Below are 18593 nucleotides of genomic sequence, written 5' to 3' on the forward strand. Positions count from 1 at the left end.
CTGGCTGCTTCTTGTGCTGTGGATGACCGCTGAGAAGATAACAATGTACAATGTATTAATTATTGAAAATGTCCTATTAATCAGCTTGGAAACTCTCTCATTTATATTTGTTTCTCAATAAAATTAAAAAAAAACACTATAACTGTGAAGTCCGTTTTGAAATTAGTACATCTGAATTCTCCAACTTTACTGTTTTTAAATATTCTTTGGCTATTCCCAATCCTTTGAAATTCCATAGGAGTTCTAGGATGAGATTGTCTATCAATGCAAAAAGGTCAGTTATAATTTTGACAATAATAGAGATGAACATGTGTTACTACTTTCTTAAGAACACTGAGCCTTCAAATTCATGAATAGGACTATGTTCTATTTATTTACTGATAGCTAGTTTTCTTTTCAATAAGGTTTGCAGTTTTCAGTGTTCTGGCTTCCATTCCATCAGTTAAACCTACTCCTATTTTGTTCTTGGAATGCTTTATAAATTGGATTGTGCTCTTAATTTCATTTTCAAATTGTTCTTTACTGCTACATACAAATATAACTAACTAGTGTATGTGTACCTTATATCTCATAAATTTCTTGCATTCAGTTATTAAGGTCTCATCGTTTTGTGGCTATTTAAGGGTTTCTTATGTATGATATTGTGTCCATCTAAGTAGCCAGTCTTGCTCCTTCCTTTCGAGTACCTTTCTTTCCTTCCTTGGATGTCCCAGCTAGGCCTTTCAATGTTGAGAGAAAATGACAGTGGCTGTCCTTGATTTGTTCTTGATCTTAGTGGGGAAACTTTAACCCTTCACCACTAAGAATAGTGTTGTGTGTGTTTTTCTACATGGTCTTTGCCATGTTGAGGACATCTTCTATTTCTATTTGTTTAGTGTTTTCTAATCATGACAGAGTGTTGTATTTTTGTGAGATGATTTTTTACATCATTGAAATGGTATGTGTTCTCCTTCACTGTATTTATATAGTATATTATATTGATTTATTTTTGTGTCAACCATCCTTGCATCTCAGAGTAAATCTCACCTTTCACTGTATCATCCATGTGCTAGCCTGCAGAACTTGGCTTACTAGTAAGTTTTCAGGACTTTCTGTATCTATCTCAAAAGGGATATTGAGGTTTCCCTTTCTTGGAATGACCTTCTATAGCATTAGCGTCAGGGTGATATTGGCCCCACAGAATGACTTAAAGAATTGCTCTAACCCCTGTTACAGTTTTGATAATTTGAGAATGGCTAGCATTAATTATTCCTTAAATGTTTTATAGAATCATTCTGAGCTTTTCTTTTACTTTACTAGGAATTTTTTTTTTGTTGTTAATGATTCATTCCCTTATTATGGGTCTATTCAGATTTCTCTTTCTTCAGTCAGTTTTAATAAGTTGTGGGTTTCTAAAAATTTCTACATTTCATCTAGGTTACTTTGCTTATTTAAATAAGGTACTTCATAGACATTCTTTATAATTCTTTTCTTACATTAGACCAATAAAATGTCCTGATTATACTAATTTGAGTTACCGACTTCTCCTCCCTCTTTTTTCCCCCTCCTCCTTTTTATTTTTCTTCATCATTCTAGCTATAGGTAAAGCATTAACTTTTTAACAATTTGTTAACCTTTTCAAAGAACTAATATTTTATGTCATGTACTCTCTTTATTGTTTGTCTATTCCCCATTTATTTATCTCTACTCCAATCTCTATTTCCGCCTGTCCACTGCTTTGCAGGGGGTTGGAATTTTTTCGTTAAGGCAGAAAACTAAGTGATTGATTTCATATCTTTCTTGGTTTTTAACATAGATATTTAGAGTTATGGACTTACTTTGAATACAGCTTAATCTACATCTCACAAGTTTCAATGTAAGTTAAATTTTCTTCATCTCAAAGCATCTTTAAATTTCCTTTATGAGTTCTCTTTACACCCAGTGTTTATGTAGGAATTTTGCTTAATTTACACTATTGGAGAAATTTCCAGATTTCTTCTTGCAATTAACTTCCAACTTTACTACATTTTGATTGAAGAACATACTTTATGTAATTTTCCTTTTAAATTATCAGAGGTTTGTTTTAATGACCTAGTAAGTGTTACAGAACAGAAAACAGTCCTCGTGCACTTGAAATATTCTTAAAGTGCCTTACTTAAACTTTGTTTTGTGAAATGATTTATAAAGAAGATGAAAAAGGGAAGTACAGGTTTGAAAAAAAATTTGCTAAACATGTATCTAACAAAGCAGTAGAATCTAGAATACATAAGAAAAGCTCTCATAGCATGACCACTAAAGAACAATAGCTACAACAGGCCTAATTAGAAAAGAACCAAAAGATGCCAACAAACGTTTCTCTGGTACAGCTCAACATTCTGAAGGCAAATGTGTTCAAACAAAGCTATTCAAAATTACTGACTATAGGGAAAAGGAAAGTGAAGTGTCCCTGTTTACCTCTCAGAAAGCCTAAAATAAAAAGTAGGAACACAAAAATGCTGCCAATGGTACAAGAAATCTGATCCCTTGTACATTTCTCTTGGGGAGTTAAGAAAAATGTGTAACCATTCTGGAAATATATGACCACTCTAAAAAAGTATTTAACAAGTTTTTTAAATCTGTGGAAAAATAAAAGATATTAGATGACCCAAAAATATCATTTCTGTACAAGTATCCCAGTGAAATCAAAATTTATGTTCATGCAAAAGCCTGCACATGAATGTCCACGGCAGCTTTATCCTTGAATGCTCTAAATGGGAAACGACGTAGACAGGCGGCTAAGCTGTTAAGCAGACTCTAATACTTTTGCACAGTGGGCCACTTACCAATAATAACGGCACTGAATACCAGTCATACAACAATCTGGATGGATCTCCTCTGAGTTATGCTGGGTGAAGACAGCAAACCCCAAAAGATTAAACTCTTCACTTATTTACATTCTTGGAATGCCAGAATTCGAGAAATGACTATAGCCTAATAGGGACTAAGAAGGGGGAGAAGCAGGGAAGACTAAGGGGAATGGGAATCTTTGTAGTGGTGAGAATGTTCTACATCTTTCTTGTACCAACTTCAGTCTCCAGGTTCTGATAGTTCTACATGTTGTTGCCACTGGGGAAAACAAACAAAGGGCACATAGTTCTTCTCTGTATTATTTCTTTCAATCAGCAGCTCTATAATTGGCTAACAAATTTAATTAAGAAAAATCTCCATAGCTAATAGCAGATATGAATATAGTGACTATAATGCTTTTGTTGATGGTCCTTATCTCTGATTCTAATTTGTCTCCCCTGTGACTGCCAGAAAACATCCAGGACTAGTCAACATTTTTAAATACAGGATACGTAGTCCAACTATTCCTTCATAGCAAAGAAGTAAACATTAGGAATGAAAAGTTTTCCCTTTTTTTCTGAAAATGCAACAAATAAATAAGGTCATGAAAAGCCCAAATGGCACAAGGCTGGGCAGGCGGCTAAATGGAGAGCTGAGGAAAGGCACAGGAAGAGGGCCGCAGGGGCCTCGCACGGAAGCAGGCCTCCGTTCTCCTGTGCTTTCCCTTCTCTTTCAGAGCACAGTGCTGCATTTTGCTGACATTAAGTGCAAGTCTCTTGCAAGATCAAGCCCACCTAAATCTGTGCTCCTCATGCTACGATCATCCTGAGGCCCTTTATCAAATCACTTATCAATAAAAACTGGAACACGGATGCCTGTATTCTAGCATCCTGAACTCTTCCCAAGTGAGGCTGCTTATAAGCTGTATTTTTCTACTCATTTCCTTAATGATCCACTCAGAACTTTCTTCTTTCCTTTCCACAAACTTCACAGGATTTTTAACGAAGTCCTCCCTGCAGCAAAGTAAGTTCCATGTAGGTAGCCTCTGAACAAAACAAAATCTAGAAAGTGACCTATTAGAACAGTACAAAATATAAAAGGCATATAATGTATTCAATTACCTTTAATTTTATTTATTGGATAATCCTCTGCTTTTTTATGTATTTGGTACAGGGTTCACAGGGTCTCACTATGCAGATCAGACTTGTAGCGATCCTCCTGTTTTTAGCCTCCCAAGCATTGCGATTATAGGCTGGATAATCCCCTTCTTCCAATCATCATGCTTGTGATTATTTTTGTACTACTGGTCAGTTTTCATTTAAAAATTATGAAGGGAATCATCTGTTTGCTTTATAAATTTGCAGACAACTAATGTGGCCTTCCACGTGCAGAAGAATACTCATGGTGGGGATGATGAAGAATGTTTTCGAAGTGACAAGAAAGAGTAGAGTTTCCCACATGAACATGCTGTATTAAGCCCTGTACTGAACCCACACAGCTGGGTGCCAAGAAGCAGTGCTTGCATACAAAGCCTGGACAAGGTCTTGGCTCTCAGCAGAGCAGGACTGAAGTCAGCCTTGGACATACATTCAAAGTAACAAAGGTAGGCAGCTCTTGAGATGCCAAGAACCTAACACGATGAGGTTAACATAGAGCCTGAGGAAGTGACCTTCTCCTTCCAGCTGCTGTGGATCTGCCAGGGAAATAGCCTGCATCCCACATATTTAAGCCACATAGAAAGGGTTTTGAAATACAGTAGGTTTAAAGGCTGCATATTTCTTGTCTTCCTTTGGGTTTTGTTTGTTTGTTTTTTATATTTTAGGGAAGGGTCTACAGGGTGTTCAGGGTCTCACTACTAGATGGGACTCGTAGTGATCTGCCTGTTTACAGCCTCCAAAGAGCTGGGATTACAGGCACACCCTGCCATGACACCCAGTCTCAATTGCCATCTCAGTGTGCCCTGGGGGTGGGGCCGACACAGTAGGCCCAGGGATTGAACCCCTTGGCCCCGTGCCTGCTTGCAGGCGCTTTAATCCACTGAGCTATTTGGCTGGCCCTTCCCTTTGTTTAGGATAAACCAGTCTCATCTACAACACTTTCTTTGCAGCTGGCAAAGCTGAGTCTCTCCTCCTTTCCCTGGTTGCCACAACTCAATCAAGGCTCTGTTCTCCATCCTACCTGTTAGCTCAAGCCTGAGAACCATGAAGCCAGCCAACCACCAACGCCAGTGGGATACAAGGGTCCAGTGACCTTGAAGAGTCAGCAGCTCCCAACAGCTGAGAAGCAGGTGAGCACGCCTGGCTCTGTCCCACAGCCGAGGACTAGTTTCACGACTCGGCACTTTTTAAATGCTTTCAAGGCTCAGCAAAATGGAACAGAATCCCAAGTAAAATTATATGTCACAGTGTATTGAATAATTGCTTAAACCGCTGCTATATGAGAAACTTAATACCCTGGAGTTCCTCAAAAGCATCTTCTTTCTGGAATATATCTGCCTAATAGCTCATCACCACGCCTCAAGTGTCAAACCTTTCCCTGGGGATGTATGTGAGAACTTTTTCATCTGTTAGTGAAACAGCATCATGGCACCAAGCTCATAATTTCATTTCTCACATGAAGCAGTGTGCATGCACAGACCTGGCAGAGGATTCCTGAGGCTGAGAAGGGGACAGAACTGGCCTCGTCCTGGGGCACAGCCTTAAAACATAAGTCTCCTAGTCATCATGTGGCCCTGAAGGTACCACGGAGATTGGGAACCTTCTCTGAAATGCTAAGGTATCTGGATCCAAGAATTGTGGCAATAAAGGTCCACCTGTGTGTTGGCAAGCTCTGGAAGTAGGAGGTAAAAAGGAGTGGATCCCTGTCGTAAAAGCCATCACTTTCTTTATTAGAAGTCTCTTAATTTCAATGACGAAAACCTCAACTCAAAATGGCCAACACAAAGCAGAATTTATTGGCTAATCACCTGAAAGACAGAGTTGGGCCCAGGTGCCGGACAGCAGGGCTGATGACAGCAGGGCTATTCTCAGGGTCCTTTGGCCCTGCCTTCCTCTGGGCCTGTTGTGTCTTTGGGCCAATTCTTGCCTAAGGTGAGAAGAGCGCTGCACCACATTAACTCTGTATCCCACGTTGCTGAGGATGAGGAGAGACAAGCTCCCCTTTCCTTGTAGTCCTCCTGTACCCCACTGTGGGCCCACAGAAGCAATGGCTCTCTGGAACCGAGAGTCTTTCTTTTGCTGTGGCCCTGCTGACCTGTCTCACTCACCTGTACCTCAGCTCCCTGGCTGTGGCCTAGTGTAAGTCTCACTAGCATAAAATCAGACACAAGGTAGGCTGGAACCATGTATCCCCACTACTTGGCTAAGTTTGTCAACTTGATGCCCCTGAGCTCTCTGCTTTGATACCTATTTCATCACACATAACGAAGATTCCTTCTTGCTAGTTTCTCTTCATTTCTGTTTCTTTAGGAACGTTCAAGACTTGGTCCTTAGTCCTGCTCAGCTTGTGTTCGTCTTTCCCAACATGACTCTGGTGGTGAAGCCACATTCACCCCAATGCCTCTGTTCCACTACCACCCACCACCACCACCACATGCGCCTGCATCTTGGTGTGGCTGCCTCAGGCTGCTCTAACAGAGCAGGACAGGGTAAGGTGCTCACACACGCTAGGAGGCTGGAAGCCTGAGGTCTGGGCACCAGCATGGTTGGGTTCAGGGGGAAGGGTCTCCTCTAGGTCACAGATGATTGGCTTTGCATGGTATCCTCATATGGCAGAAATGTCACCGATCAGTGAGGGTTCTCTTGTTCAATTCAGATGGAAGTCACATTGGCAAAGTGTAGCACCCTTGATGTCAACGACTCTGGAACCTGAATACTGGAGCACCTCCAACCACCACCCTTCTGTGTCACAGCCCCAGGCCTGAGCACACGCAGCCCCCAGTGACTTGTCTGGATGTCACAGCTCTGGCAGCTCCCTCCCAGCCACCGGATGGCTCCTTAGCGGCTGGGAGCCATGGTTATTGGTAATATCCTGGAGCTCTTCCAGAAGCCCCCATGGCTTCTCTGGGGTTCTCTACTGGTCTCTGCCTCTTACATCTGGAGTCCTCGGGGATGGCTGCCCTCTGCTGACCAACAAAAGTGAGGAGCTGCTTATGCAGAACAGCGGAGAAGCACACGTGTGCAGTCTGTGCATCTTCTGACCTGCATGGGGACTCTCCCAGGAAATGGCGGACAGGGCCCGTGTTGCAGTTCACATCTGGATAGTGGATGGACAAGAGCCTCCTGTGCCAGAGGTGGGGCTTGTAGAAGGAAAGGATCACGTGGCACTACCGCTGGCTGGGTGCAAGGAGGTAGGAACTGGCTGGAGGAGGCCGCTCACTGGCCTAGAATGCTGTGCCTCCCTCCCTGGCTCTGCCTCTCATGCTCTGCTCTACAAATGCCATGAGGCACTCAGCTTGCCTCCCCACCAGGCCTTCCTGCCTTAGAGCTGTGGCCCGAAGCCTAGCCATAATAAAGCTCTCCTCATTCAATTTGTTGGTATCAGATACTGAGTCTCAGTGACTAGGACAGGGATGCGGACCATCGGGGTAGGGTCAGCTGGGACAGGTCAAAGGGTCAAGTCTACTGTACCTCAGGTAGTTTCTCCTGGAATGGTGAGAGTGAAAGGGGCACTGTTGTCCTCCCAGGCCCTAGACGCTCAGAGGTCACCTAGTGGGTGGGAGACCCTGGGGTCAGTGTCTTGGATCATTGCTGATGACAGGAAGTATGGGAGGGTGTAAGAGGTGACAATTGGTTTCTGGCCCCTTCTGGCTATCAGGGAGAGAGGGACACTTTTGGAGTCCAGGGCTAGGGCTTGGATTTGCAATGTCCTCCCAAACTCCTATCCTAAAGGCCTGTTTTCCAGCCAATGGGCTTCTAGAAAGTTAATGGCTTAGAACTCTCACTTCACCATGAGTCATGTGATGTGACCTGGAGAATTTACTCTCTGCCTGTTCCTTTCCCTGACTTTTCCCCCTATCTGCTTCCTGTTGGCCATGAGGAGAGCAGCATCCCCTACCCCCTCCCACCTCCGCATTGTCTCTGCCTCACCCAGAATCTAAGTGGAGTCTGTGAGTCATGGACAGAAGGATGACACCGTGGGCCAGAGCACACCCTTCCTCCTCAACCTTGTACCTGGCAGGCATTTGGTTGGTGACAAGGCACTAACATGGGAAGTATTCACAGCTTGAACGCTCAGCCTGATGACTAACATGATGACGGGGTGATGTGCAAGGTGCTGAGCTGTCAGTAGACCATGGTGAACCCCTGCAGGAGAGACCAAGAGAGAGCTGCCTCAAGGCCTGGGCTAAGCCTGACCTTCCTTTCCAGAGAGGCCCCTCCAGTCACACTAGATTCTTACACTAATGCTGCCAAGGGCACACACTGTAATGGAATTCCTGGCTCTGTGTATGTGTTCACCAGTGGGTGGGGGCATGAGAGAGCTTCAGGACCGAATGGAAAGCATTTAGGGCTTGGAGCAAGCCAGGCCCGGGTTAATAACTCGGTCAGCTGCCCACTAGCTCTGTCACCTAACTTTGCCTAAAGTTGCCTAACTTTCATGAGTTCTCCTTCTTTCCGATCCATCAAATGAGGAAAATGAAACTCTACAGAGTGGGTGTAGGAACGGATATCAGTTAGAGGAGGTGAGCATGTGTTCAATGAATATAAAAGATAGGACCGCCATTGTTACTGCTACTACAGCTGCCTTGATCCTGCTTCTGCGTGTTCATCGCCACTGGTGATAGATCTGGGGCCCAACACACCCCACAGCCTCAGGCCTCAGGATTCCTCATAAGAAAACTTCATGACTTGCATCTCTGCTGTAACTGAAACCAGACATCAGAAATACATTGGCTCCTTTGCCGCATGTCCAGGCACCTTGTAAACACACCCAAGTAAGTTCTGGAATAATCTAACTGTAAGAGGAATTATGGGAATCTTCCCCTGCATAACTTTAAACGGAGAGGAAATCTTAATTACAGGACTGCATTTCTCTCTCAGTCCATGAGAGAGATGCTTGTTTCAAACTTTAAAAAAAGAGCTTTGTAAGAGGCTCAGTGCTTTGCATAAACCACCTTTCAAACAGAACACCCAGCAAAATCCATCTTGAAGATCTTTCAAAATTCAGTGTAGATTTAAGAACTACTTTCTCTGACCACCCTAACCACTGTACCAATCCCTTCCTGTTTGTCGTCACTAACAAAGCATGAATAAAAAGCCAGGTGGTGACAGATAAAGCTGTCTGCAGCCAGAGAAGGAGACTGGAGAGATGGGAACATACGATGGAATGCTGGGTTAAATCCAGCAAGATGAGAATTGATGAAGTGCAAATTCTTATTTTCAGTAAACTACACAGTCCCATAGGACCGGGACACTGAAGGTTTGAATCGGCCACCATTTGGTAAAATAACGGAGAAGGTCTAGCTTTTAAGAATCATAAAGAGAGAAGAACATTTGACTTATAGAAGCAACAGAGTCCCCTGCTGTGAGCTGACTAGAGGACATCAGGAGCAGACCATGAAGGAAGTCAGGGAGAGGACTTCAAACAAACCTAGGAATGACTGCAAGAAAATAGCTAGGATGTCCAAGGTCCATAGACTTTTATAAAGAACTTTTAGAACTGTTTAGCCTCATGCTGGCTTGTTCAGGACTGGACTCAGTCCTCTGAATGTGGCAACAGGTGACACCTCAAACAGCAGACTCAGTACAACGAGACAAAGACCTGTCCACCGGAAGTGTAAGCAGCTGGCTGCCTCCCTTTCCTGGAGAACACAGGGAAAATACTGTGCCCCTAAACAGGGGACACACACACCCTAAAGCAAACGCATGAAGGGGCTGGGAAGTAACCTGGCGAGCCCTGCCAGAGCTCACTGAGAGCTGCAAGATTTCATCACACACTTCTCTATTAGATAAACCACAAAACGGTGGGACTTAGCGATCCTATTGTTCTACTGAGGCAGATGTGAAGGTCAAGGGTTAGACGTGGTGCTCTGTGAAAGGTATGAAACTACACAGCACCGGAGGGAAAGCTCATGTTTATAGGGCTCTCAGGGACTGCTGGTGCGGACGGCTGTCATGTAATGTATAAATGTGTCATTGAACTCGGTGAGGTGACCGTGTTCTGCCATTCTAGAAAGGATTCAGGAAGGTTGTAAGGGACCCTAAAACAAATCTAGGCATGCTGTACTGCAAGTTGAAGGAGAGAAGACAGAAACACAGGGAAGAGGAACAAACACAGGCAAGGAGTAAAGAAGGAAAGCTGTCCTTCCAGACAGAGGCAGAACGATTCCCTTCCTTTAGACTCTGGGAGTGCATGGCTTGATGCAGGTGGGTTAGAAAAAAGTCATGAACTTGCCGCCTCATTACTAGCACACTTCTGGGGCCCCTGAGGCTGCAATACTCTGGGAATCCAAACCTCCATGTAGCAAGCCAGGACCACAGCTAGATGAGCCCTGGGACCACCTGGAAAGGCATGGAGCACCTCTGTTGTCCTCAGCTGGGACTCTGCTCAGCCGCTCCCCCACCCCCCTGGAACCTCATGACCACAACAGCAAAGGAAACCTCATGGCCTTCTGCCTGCCTATTCCCACCCAATTTCTGACCTACTGCAATGTTGGGGGATGATACAAGGTTTGTGGTCATTTTGACATTGCAGTTTCTGGTGGCTGCCTTGTCCCTGAATTTAAGAAAGAGGAAAGCATTTCTAGTTGGAGTGACAGAAGCAACATCATGGCAGGGTGGCCTTGGATGAGTGCCTCAGACATGAGCAGGAGACAGGGGGTGAATCTGTGACAGGCGCGGCCAGGGAAACACGAGGGGAGAGGTGCTGGACAGAACCTACCTGTGGGAGGTGTGCTGGAAAGTGTGTGACCCACAGGGGCTCCTTACATGCAAATGATCTCAGAGAAGGAGAACTGGAGAGGCCAGCTGCACCACAAGGGTTCCTGTGTCACCAGTATGGCTGGGGTGCACCCTGACAGAAGGGCATCCACGGGGCCTCCCATCACCCAGAACTCCTCCTGGGAGTGCCCCCTGCCTGGGGCTTCTCCTCACTCTCACTCAGCAGCTCTCCTGGATGACATACTCAGAGCTAATCTAGAACTATGTGAGGGAAGAGTATAACCATTAAGTTAGTTAGGAAGTGAGGGGAAGGCAATAAACAGGTAGGGACATATCTATGATATGCTCCAGTGGGCACAAAATTGAGGGATGGGGAGTCCACAGGTTCTGAGACAGGCCAACAGGGGAATGGCGCAGCCATGCTTCCCAGGCTGCTGGAAGATGACCTCATACTTCCTCCAGGATTAAAACAGTTTTGTTGAAGCGCAGGTCTCCCTAGCGATCTACACCACTCAAAGTTAGCTTCAAAGACCTGAAGTGAGCACTGAGGGACGGCACAGCGAGGGAGCAGAGAAGGCGGGGAGAGGAGGACATGACAGGGAAGGCTGGCCACGGGATACCTGCATGGAGGGAGCCTCTCCCTGTGGCGAATGTGCTCACAGGGAAGAGGGTCTGAGGTGGCTCCTTGAAAACAATGGAACAAGCATAAATAATTAAGCAGAATCACTTACACTAACTGATTGCTTCTTTGTAGCAGACTGAAAAGAAAGTAATTAGAATAGCTACGGATAAACCCATTAGTATTTCAAATTAAAAATACAAACCCAAGGCTAAAGTAACTAATGTGAGTTTTCCAGGGTGCGCCTAAGAGCACAAATGGAGCTCCCGGTATTGCCTTTCCCGGTACCCACTTCTCCACTGTCCTGAAGTCCACCCACTGATGGTTGAAGCAGACGGCCTGGGGATTCCCAACACTGAAGCCTTCTAGAGGACAATGGGCCTTCCAAAGACTGAGTTATATACCAAGAACTCTTTCCTGAGTGGAATTGAAAGTGTTCAGGTGTGTCCCCACAGCCCTTGATGTCCCCTTCCAACCTGAGAGACCCCTTTACCCAAAACATACAGATAACACAAGGCTAAATTGCATTATTCACTAATGCGAAGAATGAGTTGAGGTTGAATAAAGAAACTTAAATCCTACTCTAGAACCCCGTATGATTAAATAAATGACATGAACTGGCAGTTCCGACTTGAACACATCCCCTGAGGAGGCGGACTCTTGGAAGTGAGGAGGCTCCATAACAGCACATCATACTCCGCAGTGATGAGGCTGCCTCCCTTCACACGGCCTCTGCGCAGAGGCACCTCTGCCCTGTGTTCTGCTCAAGCAGGATGTGCTTTACTTGCGTCAACTCTTCCTGTACCAGAAGGACTGATTCCTTGTCTGAGACAAAGGGGCAAAAATAAACCTATAAAGCTGAGGAGCAAGTTCAAAATGTTTAGTGCTGTCCTTTCCTGCATAGGGAAGAACCTGCAAGGATGCCACTCCCCTATTTACAAGTAGGTGGGCTTTGCAGAAGTGATGTGCAGAGCTCAGAAATGGTCCTCAAAATTGTTTTCTCCTACATGAAGCTTAAAGGCAAGCTGGTGGTCTCTGGCTGTATCTCCTTAGACAATAATACAAAGGAGCTGTTTTGTTCAGGCATAAATTTCAAGACGACTTTGCTTTTATTGCAAAAGGTCCTCCAGAGACCACCTTCTTGGCCTCCCAGCACCAGCTCAGGAGAGCGCTCTGGTTTGCCCTGAGTGAGCTCACTGGGAAGGCGATGCCCTCAGTCATGGTGAGAACCTGTTAGCCCTTCCCGGGTGGGGACAGGGGCTTCTCCACAGGGCAGCCATCCTAGAAGAGGGTCACACTGGCCCAGTATGCGCAAGCCCACTGTGTCCAAGACCTGCCTTAGGACAGCACCCCCACTTTATAGATGAGAAAAGACACCGTGAGGTCCCCAGAGTTACATGGCGGAGGCAGAGTGTGAGCCCTGGCAGCCTGGAGCGCAAGGCTGTGTTTTAATCACAATGCCACACAGCCTACCTCAGGATACATATTTTATGCTCGAATAAGCCTTCTCAAAGGACAAACATGATAAATGAGTGTCCTACCTTCACACTGGACTCTGATACATAACAGGGACACTAGAATGTGCCAAAGTTCTACAAAATATAAATGCCTTATGGAAAGTGGGTTAGGACTCCGATGCAATAATATAGTATAGCTGGTAAAGCAGAGCTACTGCCTGGGCCCTCCACTGGCTCAGCACAGCCTGCATCACAGCTCTCCGTGGTCCTCGTGATCTCAAGTCATTCCCTACAAATTATTAAGAGATCTTTAGAATTATTTAACCAACAGTTACTCCTGTCTTCTCACCCTGCTTTAAAATAACACCTGAGCCGGAAACATAGCTAAGTGATAAAGCATAAGGGTTTATCACTTACATATAAGGCCCGGGCTCTGTCCCCAGCACCACAGAATAGTAACTACAAGAGAAATAATGCCTCTATCCCATTACTGTCTGCTGATAAAATGAGTGACCAGTTCAAATAGTCAAGAAGAATGTGAAGAGATAATGTTCTACAAGTTCAACAGCATTCTCTCTCTCTCTCTCTCTCTCTCTCTCTCTCTCTCTCTCTCTCTCCCTCCCTCCCTCTCATATTTATGCACCTTGGTGCAGGATGGGGTCCTTTGTGCACTCCCACAGGAGGAAGGGACATGCCAGACAGGAGCAATCATGACACATCACGTGACCAGACCAGGCTTGTCCAGCACCTCTCTTGGGTCAGCTGCTTTATAGCCAGACAGATCTGGAGCAGCATCCGATCCCTAATCTGTAATCAATTCCATCTCCCAGGAGCAGAGGTGCTGGACGGGGAGCATCAGGGCGCCTGGCTCAGACACTTGGCCCACCAAGGAGCTTGAGGTTCACATTTCCAAAGGGGAAAGGAGAGGGGTTTCAGCATACAGAGAACAGGCAAGCATGGATTTGGACTCTTACTTGTAGTTTTTCTCCCAGAATTTCACTGGCCTGGCGTAGGATGTGATGAAGATGACGCTTCCGAGGAAGGGGCTCAGAGGGGTAGAGAAGACCGCTGTGGCGACCGTCTGGAAGAACAGCATGGCGGAGTCTGGGACCGGGGGTCAAGGCAAAAGAACTGTCACGGCTGTTCCTTAAAACATTGCAGCATTCTATTGGTTATCATTAAAGCCACTTTTCTCCCCACAGAGAGAAGCATAGTCTCTCTGTGCACAGATTTGGAACTATAAAACATTCAGTAGCATTCTGCTAGGCCTCGTCTTGTTATCCTGTAAAGCAGTGGATTCTCATAAAACCCCTGCAGTCTCAGGCTCAGAAATATTGAAGATTTAGTATCTAAGGACTAAAAAGAACCATTTTCTTTAATTAAGCTGTCATCCCTGAAAAATAAAAAAACACACTGTAATATATTCCCTGAAAGATTAAGTCACTTTATAAACAAGTAAAACTAAATGACACTCTTAGAAAATAAATAATAACATTGCTTGGGAATGAAGTCTGCATCTCAGGTAACCTTCTCCTATTATTTGAAGCATAGTGTGTGTGTGTGTGTGTGTGTGTGTGTGTGTGTGTGTGCATGCATGTGTGTATGTGTTCACACATGCACATATGTGCACACATGCGCATTTTTGTATTATGTCAACATTGAACACCAAAGGCTCAGAGCAAGCCTGGACTGTAAGCAACAGGCACGTGCAGGGGAAGGCCCAGAGTCATGTGGGTCTCATCCCTTTTTTGTGTCAGGCCTCAGTTTCTCCTTTCCTGACATGCCTCAGTTTCACATACCCTGGCACATGAGAACCCTGTTTAAATTGCTCAGTAGCAAGCTGGGAGGCTGGGCCCAGGGTCTCTGGAAGTGGGGCAAGGGCCAGAGTGGCAGCTCTACGCATGACCAGCCAGGCGCTGTGCCTGGGGTTCAAGAGTGGGTGAATGTGGGCTGGAAAAGCTGGGCCCAGGGCCCAGAATCAGTAGAGGCTGGACCTGACACATGCATGTCCCTACGTGCTCCATGGAGGGGCTGGGTCCCTTACTGTAGACCTCTCTTGACTCCTGTAGGGCTAACCCCTTCCTAATAGGTGGTAGCTATCCCTCTCAATGGTGCATGAATGGGTCTCCCTTCTTAGCCAGAGCTCAGTAGTTCTAGCAGGTAGAAAAAGGCTGCACCTGGTATGGGGAGCCTCTGCGGCTCATTGTATGTGGAACATGGTGACACCAGGGCTCCCATGGGCTCTGGCTTAAAGTCATGTCCTAGGCATGGCTTCAAGTACTGTGATGGGGGGGGGGATTGAGGCAGGGGCTTCAAAGAACCCCAGCTACATAGAAAATGTAGAAGTGGGGTGTACCTTGCACTGCCACAGACACGTTCCTGTCCTTCTTGGCAGAACGAAGATTAGAATTTTGCTTCACAGTAACTGTCTCTGTGTTTCTTCCTTCCTTCCTTGCTTCCTCCCTTCCTTGCTTGCTTCTTTCCTTCCTTCTTCCTTTCTCCTGCCTTCCTTTCTCTCCTCCTCCCCACCCCAAGCATCTTCAGGAGTGAAATGATGGAAGGGCCTTGAATGTGCCATTCTGGCATTGGATTGTCTGGTGTCAAAGAGTTCTCTATTACACTGCAATTTAAACACACTTTTTCTTATTTTGACCTAGGTCCAAGTGGAAAACTACTGACTGGGATATTACTGACTGCTGAAGTGCTTACATTTTGGACAGAACTACTTAAGACATTTTCGGCTTTCAGCCAGGAGGAAAGTGCAGGTATTCATCTGATGGCATCTGCCGTCTCTTGTCCTGAGGAACAGGAGACAGCATAGAGACCAAGAAGATGGCATGGAGCTGAAGTACTGAAGAAACCTGAGAAGCTAGAGTCTGCTCACATGCCTTCCTTTCCTTGGGGAGGGGCTAGAGAGGAGGGGAGGAAAGCCTCCCGTGGAGCCAGAGGTGCCTGGAGTGGCACTGGGCACAGATGGGACCAGAAGGGTACCCCTGCTCTTCCTTTTCATCCTAAAATTTTCCCAAAGATTATATTATACACTTGGTTTTGGTATTTGGAATTAAACTCAAGACCTATATTGCTGGCCCTATATTGTACACTTTTCAAATATCTAAAATAATTATCCAGAAGTTAAGAAGGAAACTAGTAGTAGTCTATACAGAGCTGAGCCTGGCGAGGAGGTCACGGCAGGAGGGAAGGAGCAGGTAGCCCCTGAAGGTCCCTCACTGGTGAACACTGATGAAGACATGCTGCAGGTTCAGGAAGGACAGGAGGGACTGTGACAGCACAGCATGGCAGTGCTAGAGGGGGTTCCTCAGAGCAGGGGCACATAAAGCCCTCTCTAGATTTTTCCAAGAGAAGGGCCAAGAGGTTAGCCTTCCATGCAAGTGGAGACTCCTTTAAAAGTACATGTAAAATGAAAACATCAACACCAATAGTTTAAAAAATCATTAGAAGCTCAAAAGGCTGTGGCAAGTAGAACGCGGGCTTCCCACCATGTGCAGTTAGCGGGGATAAAATGGTGAGCTCTGCCTAATTACTGGAAGACAATGGTCTTGCATGGTCTCTACACATATTAAAAGGGTGAGCATTCTCATTTTTCCCTGGAGGTTATAAACTCAGAAGCCAACAGAGGCACTGTGGGAGGAAACATGCCAGTACTGGAAAAAGCAATTTACCTACCCGTGCCCCGCTGGTCTGAGAGCTAATTCAATTCCAAAGTGGAGCAAATTAGTCCATTCTTAAGGCTGGGAAGGAGTCTGCAGTTTCTTAATAGAGTGATAAAATAATTAACGTTTCTGAATTAGTTGGGAACCAGGGCTGACATTTAGGAACCTGATAGTTTTTCTTGTCTGCATATAAACCCAGTTCTGCAACTACTTATCTCATTATATTCTGAGCAGAATGATGGTGAACTCTAACTAGCAAACATATGCCTTTGTAACCAAGCAAGGATAGGGAAGCATCTACAGGTGAGGGGGCAAAAAAGGCCCAGAAAGACCAAGGCAAAGCCAGGGGTCCCATGTGTGTGCACACAAGTATGTGTTGTCGGGGAGGGAAAGGACTCGAATGCCCCTGTGTTAGCAGGATGGAAGAAGACGACATCACTAACAAGGCCGGCTTTAGGAAGGAAGCATGAGGAGTAGTAGAATAGTCTAGAATAGAACCAACAAATGACCAATAAAAATCTATATCTCTAATGTTTTAATTTTGTGGGAGAATGCACCTACACATTAGGAATGACCTTCAATTAACTGCACACAGTGTGCAAGCCAATACTGATGCTCCTTTTGTCCTTACCAAAGCTCGCAAGTAGAGAACGCATGAGCTTGTAGGGGAAACTCACTCCCAGACAGAGCAGACAGCAGAAAGTTCCAGGGCCCACCAGAACCTCAGCTTAGTTGTGGGGATGCTACAGCTCCAGGAAGCTCAATAAGTTATGACATTACTGGGACTCAGAGCTCCACCTCCCCTATCTTTGTTTAAAGATGCTTGTTTAGGGAAGCATCTGAAATTAAAGGGAAAAGGCTGTGTGAGAGCTTACGCTCTTGCAAGTATTTTTTTTCCCTTTAGTTTGCTCTGCCAAATAACCTTGAAACACTTCAAAATTACCAATGCAGGTCTAAGAATAGAAACACAGAACAATGTGAGGCCAGCTCTTGATTTGCTTAAAAAAAAAAAAAAAAAAAATTAAACAAATGATACTGGAAAAGAGCATTTGTTACAATGCTAGAATATATTGTGACTCTACGATTCTTCCAAGTTTGTTTCCATCCCTGAATGCCAAGTTCAGTCCCTGAGATCCCTCATGAATTGCCTTAATGAGCCTTAGTTAAATTGAATGTGAAAGCAGCGCCGCTCCGTCGTCACAAGCAGCTAGTAATGCTCCCGAGTGCATGGAGCAGCCAGTAGCACCCAGAATGGGAGGCCAGAGCGGAGAACGTCCGTCACACCCAGAACCAGGCAGGCTGCTGCAGGCGCAGATCCCAGGATCCGCCGTGGAGTCTGATGGGAAATGTGCCCTGGGCTCAGGAAGCCAGCATCCAGCAAGCTCCTCTGGGCGTTCTGACGCAAGCAGAACGCGAGCTACAAATGGGAAACGTGGGTCTACAAGGCATGAGTGCAGCCGCATAAGAAACACGTAGGGGCACATTTTAAGATACAGTCAAGAAGTTTTCTACTAATCTCTCTCTTCAATAATAACTTTAGTCATTATATTATACATTTTAATCTATCTCTCCACTGGAGTGCACATGTGAACCTAAATTCCGCTATGTCAAAGTGGTATGAGACGTGTTATCTGCAGTTCATTTTTAAAATGGATTCTTCTCATGGAAACACACAAAAAATACACATGGAAACCAAGCCTTCTTGGTAATAGCAACCACAAAATAAAGTCATAATTTCTGTTTTCAGTCCTCACAAACATTTGAGTAATTCTGCTTGCACATAACTCTAATTTTCCAATATTAATGAAGAACATATATGATAGCTATAATGTACATGTCACAATAAATACAATAATATATTGAATGCATCAACCGTATTCACAGTAATAATAATGAAAAATCTAATTGTACTATTTTGTACAAGTCAACCCAATTATTTAAGTGGATACTTTCCATTTGAAAGACAAGCTTTCTTTGGTTCTGTTTTTTTTTTTTTTTTTTTTTTTTTTTTTTTTGTATCTTAGGACAGGGTCTACAGGATCTACAGGGTCTTACTGCATTGATTGGACATCCTCCTTTCTTAGCTTCCAAGTAAGATCATCTTTTTTAGTGAAAATCTGAACATGGGAAATGGAAGAATCACAAAAAACTAAAATAATTCCCA

At 44.9% G+C, this 18593-nt stretch overlaps 1 protein-coding gene across 1 annotated transcript in view; it reads right to left on the reverse strand.

Annotated features, from left to right (window-relative positions):
• Positions 1-18593, reverse strand: part of Pcnx2 (pecanex homolog 2) — a 213213-nt gene that overhangs the window by 63261 nt on the left and 131359 nt on the right. The window contains 1 exon segment of the mRNA XM_012516813.2: positions 13733-13860. Coding sequence (XP_012372267.1) covers positions 13733-13860 — 128 coding nt within the window.

Source organism: Octodon degus, unplaced genomic scaffold (genome assembly GCF_000260255.1).
Source record: "Octodon degus isolate 3935 unplaced genomic scaffold, OctDeg1.0 scaffold00127, whole genome shotgun sequence".
NCBI lineage: Eukaryota > Metazoa > Chordata > Mammalia > Rodentia > Octodontidae > Octodon > Octodon degus.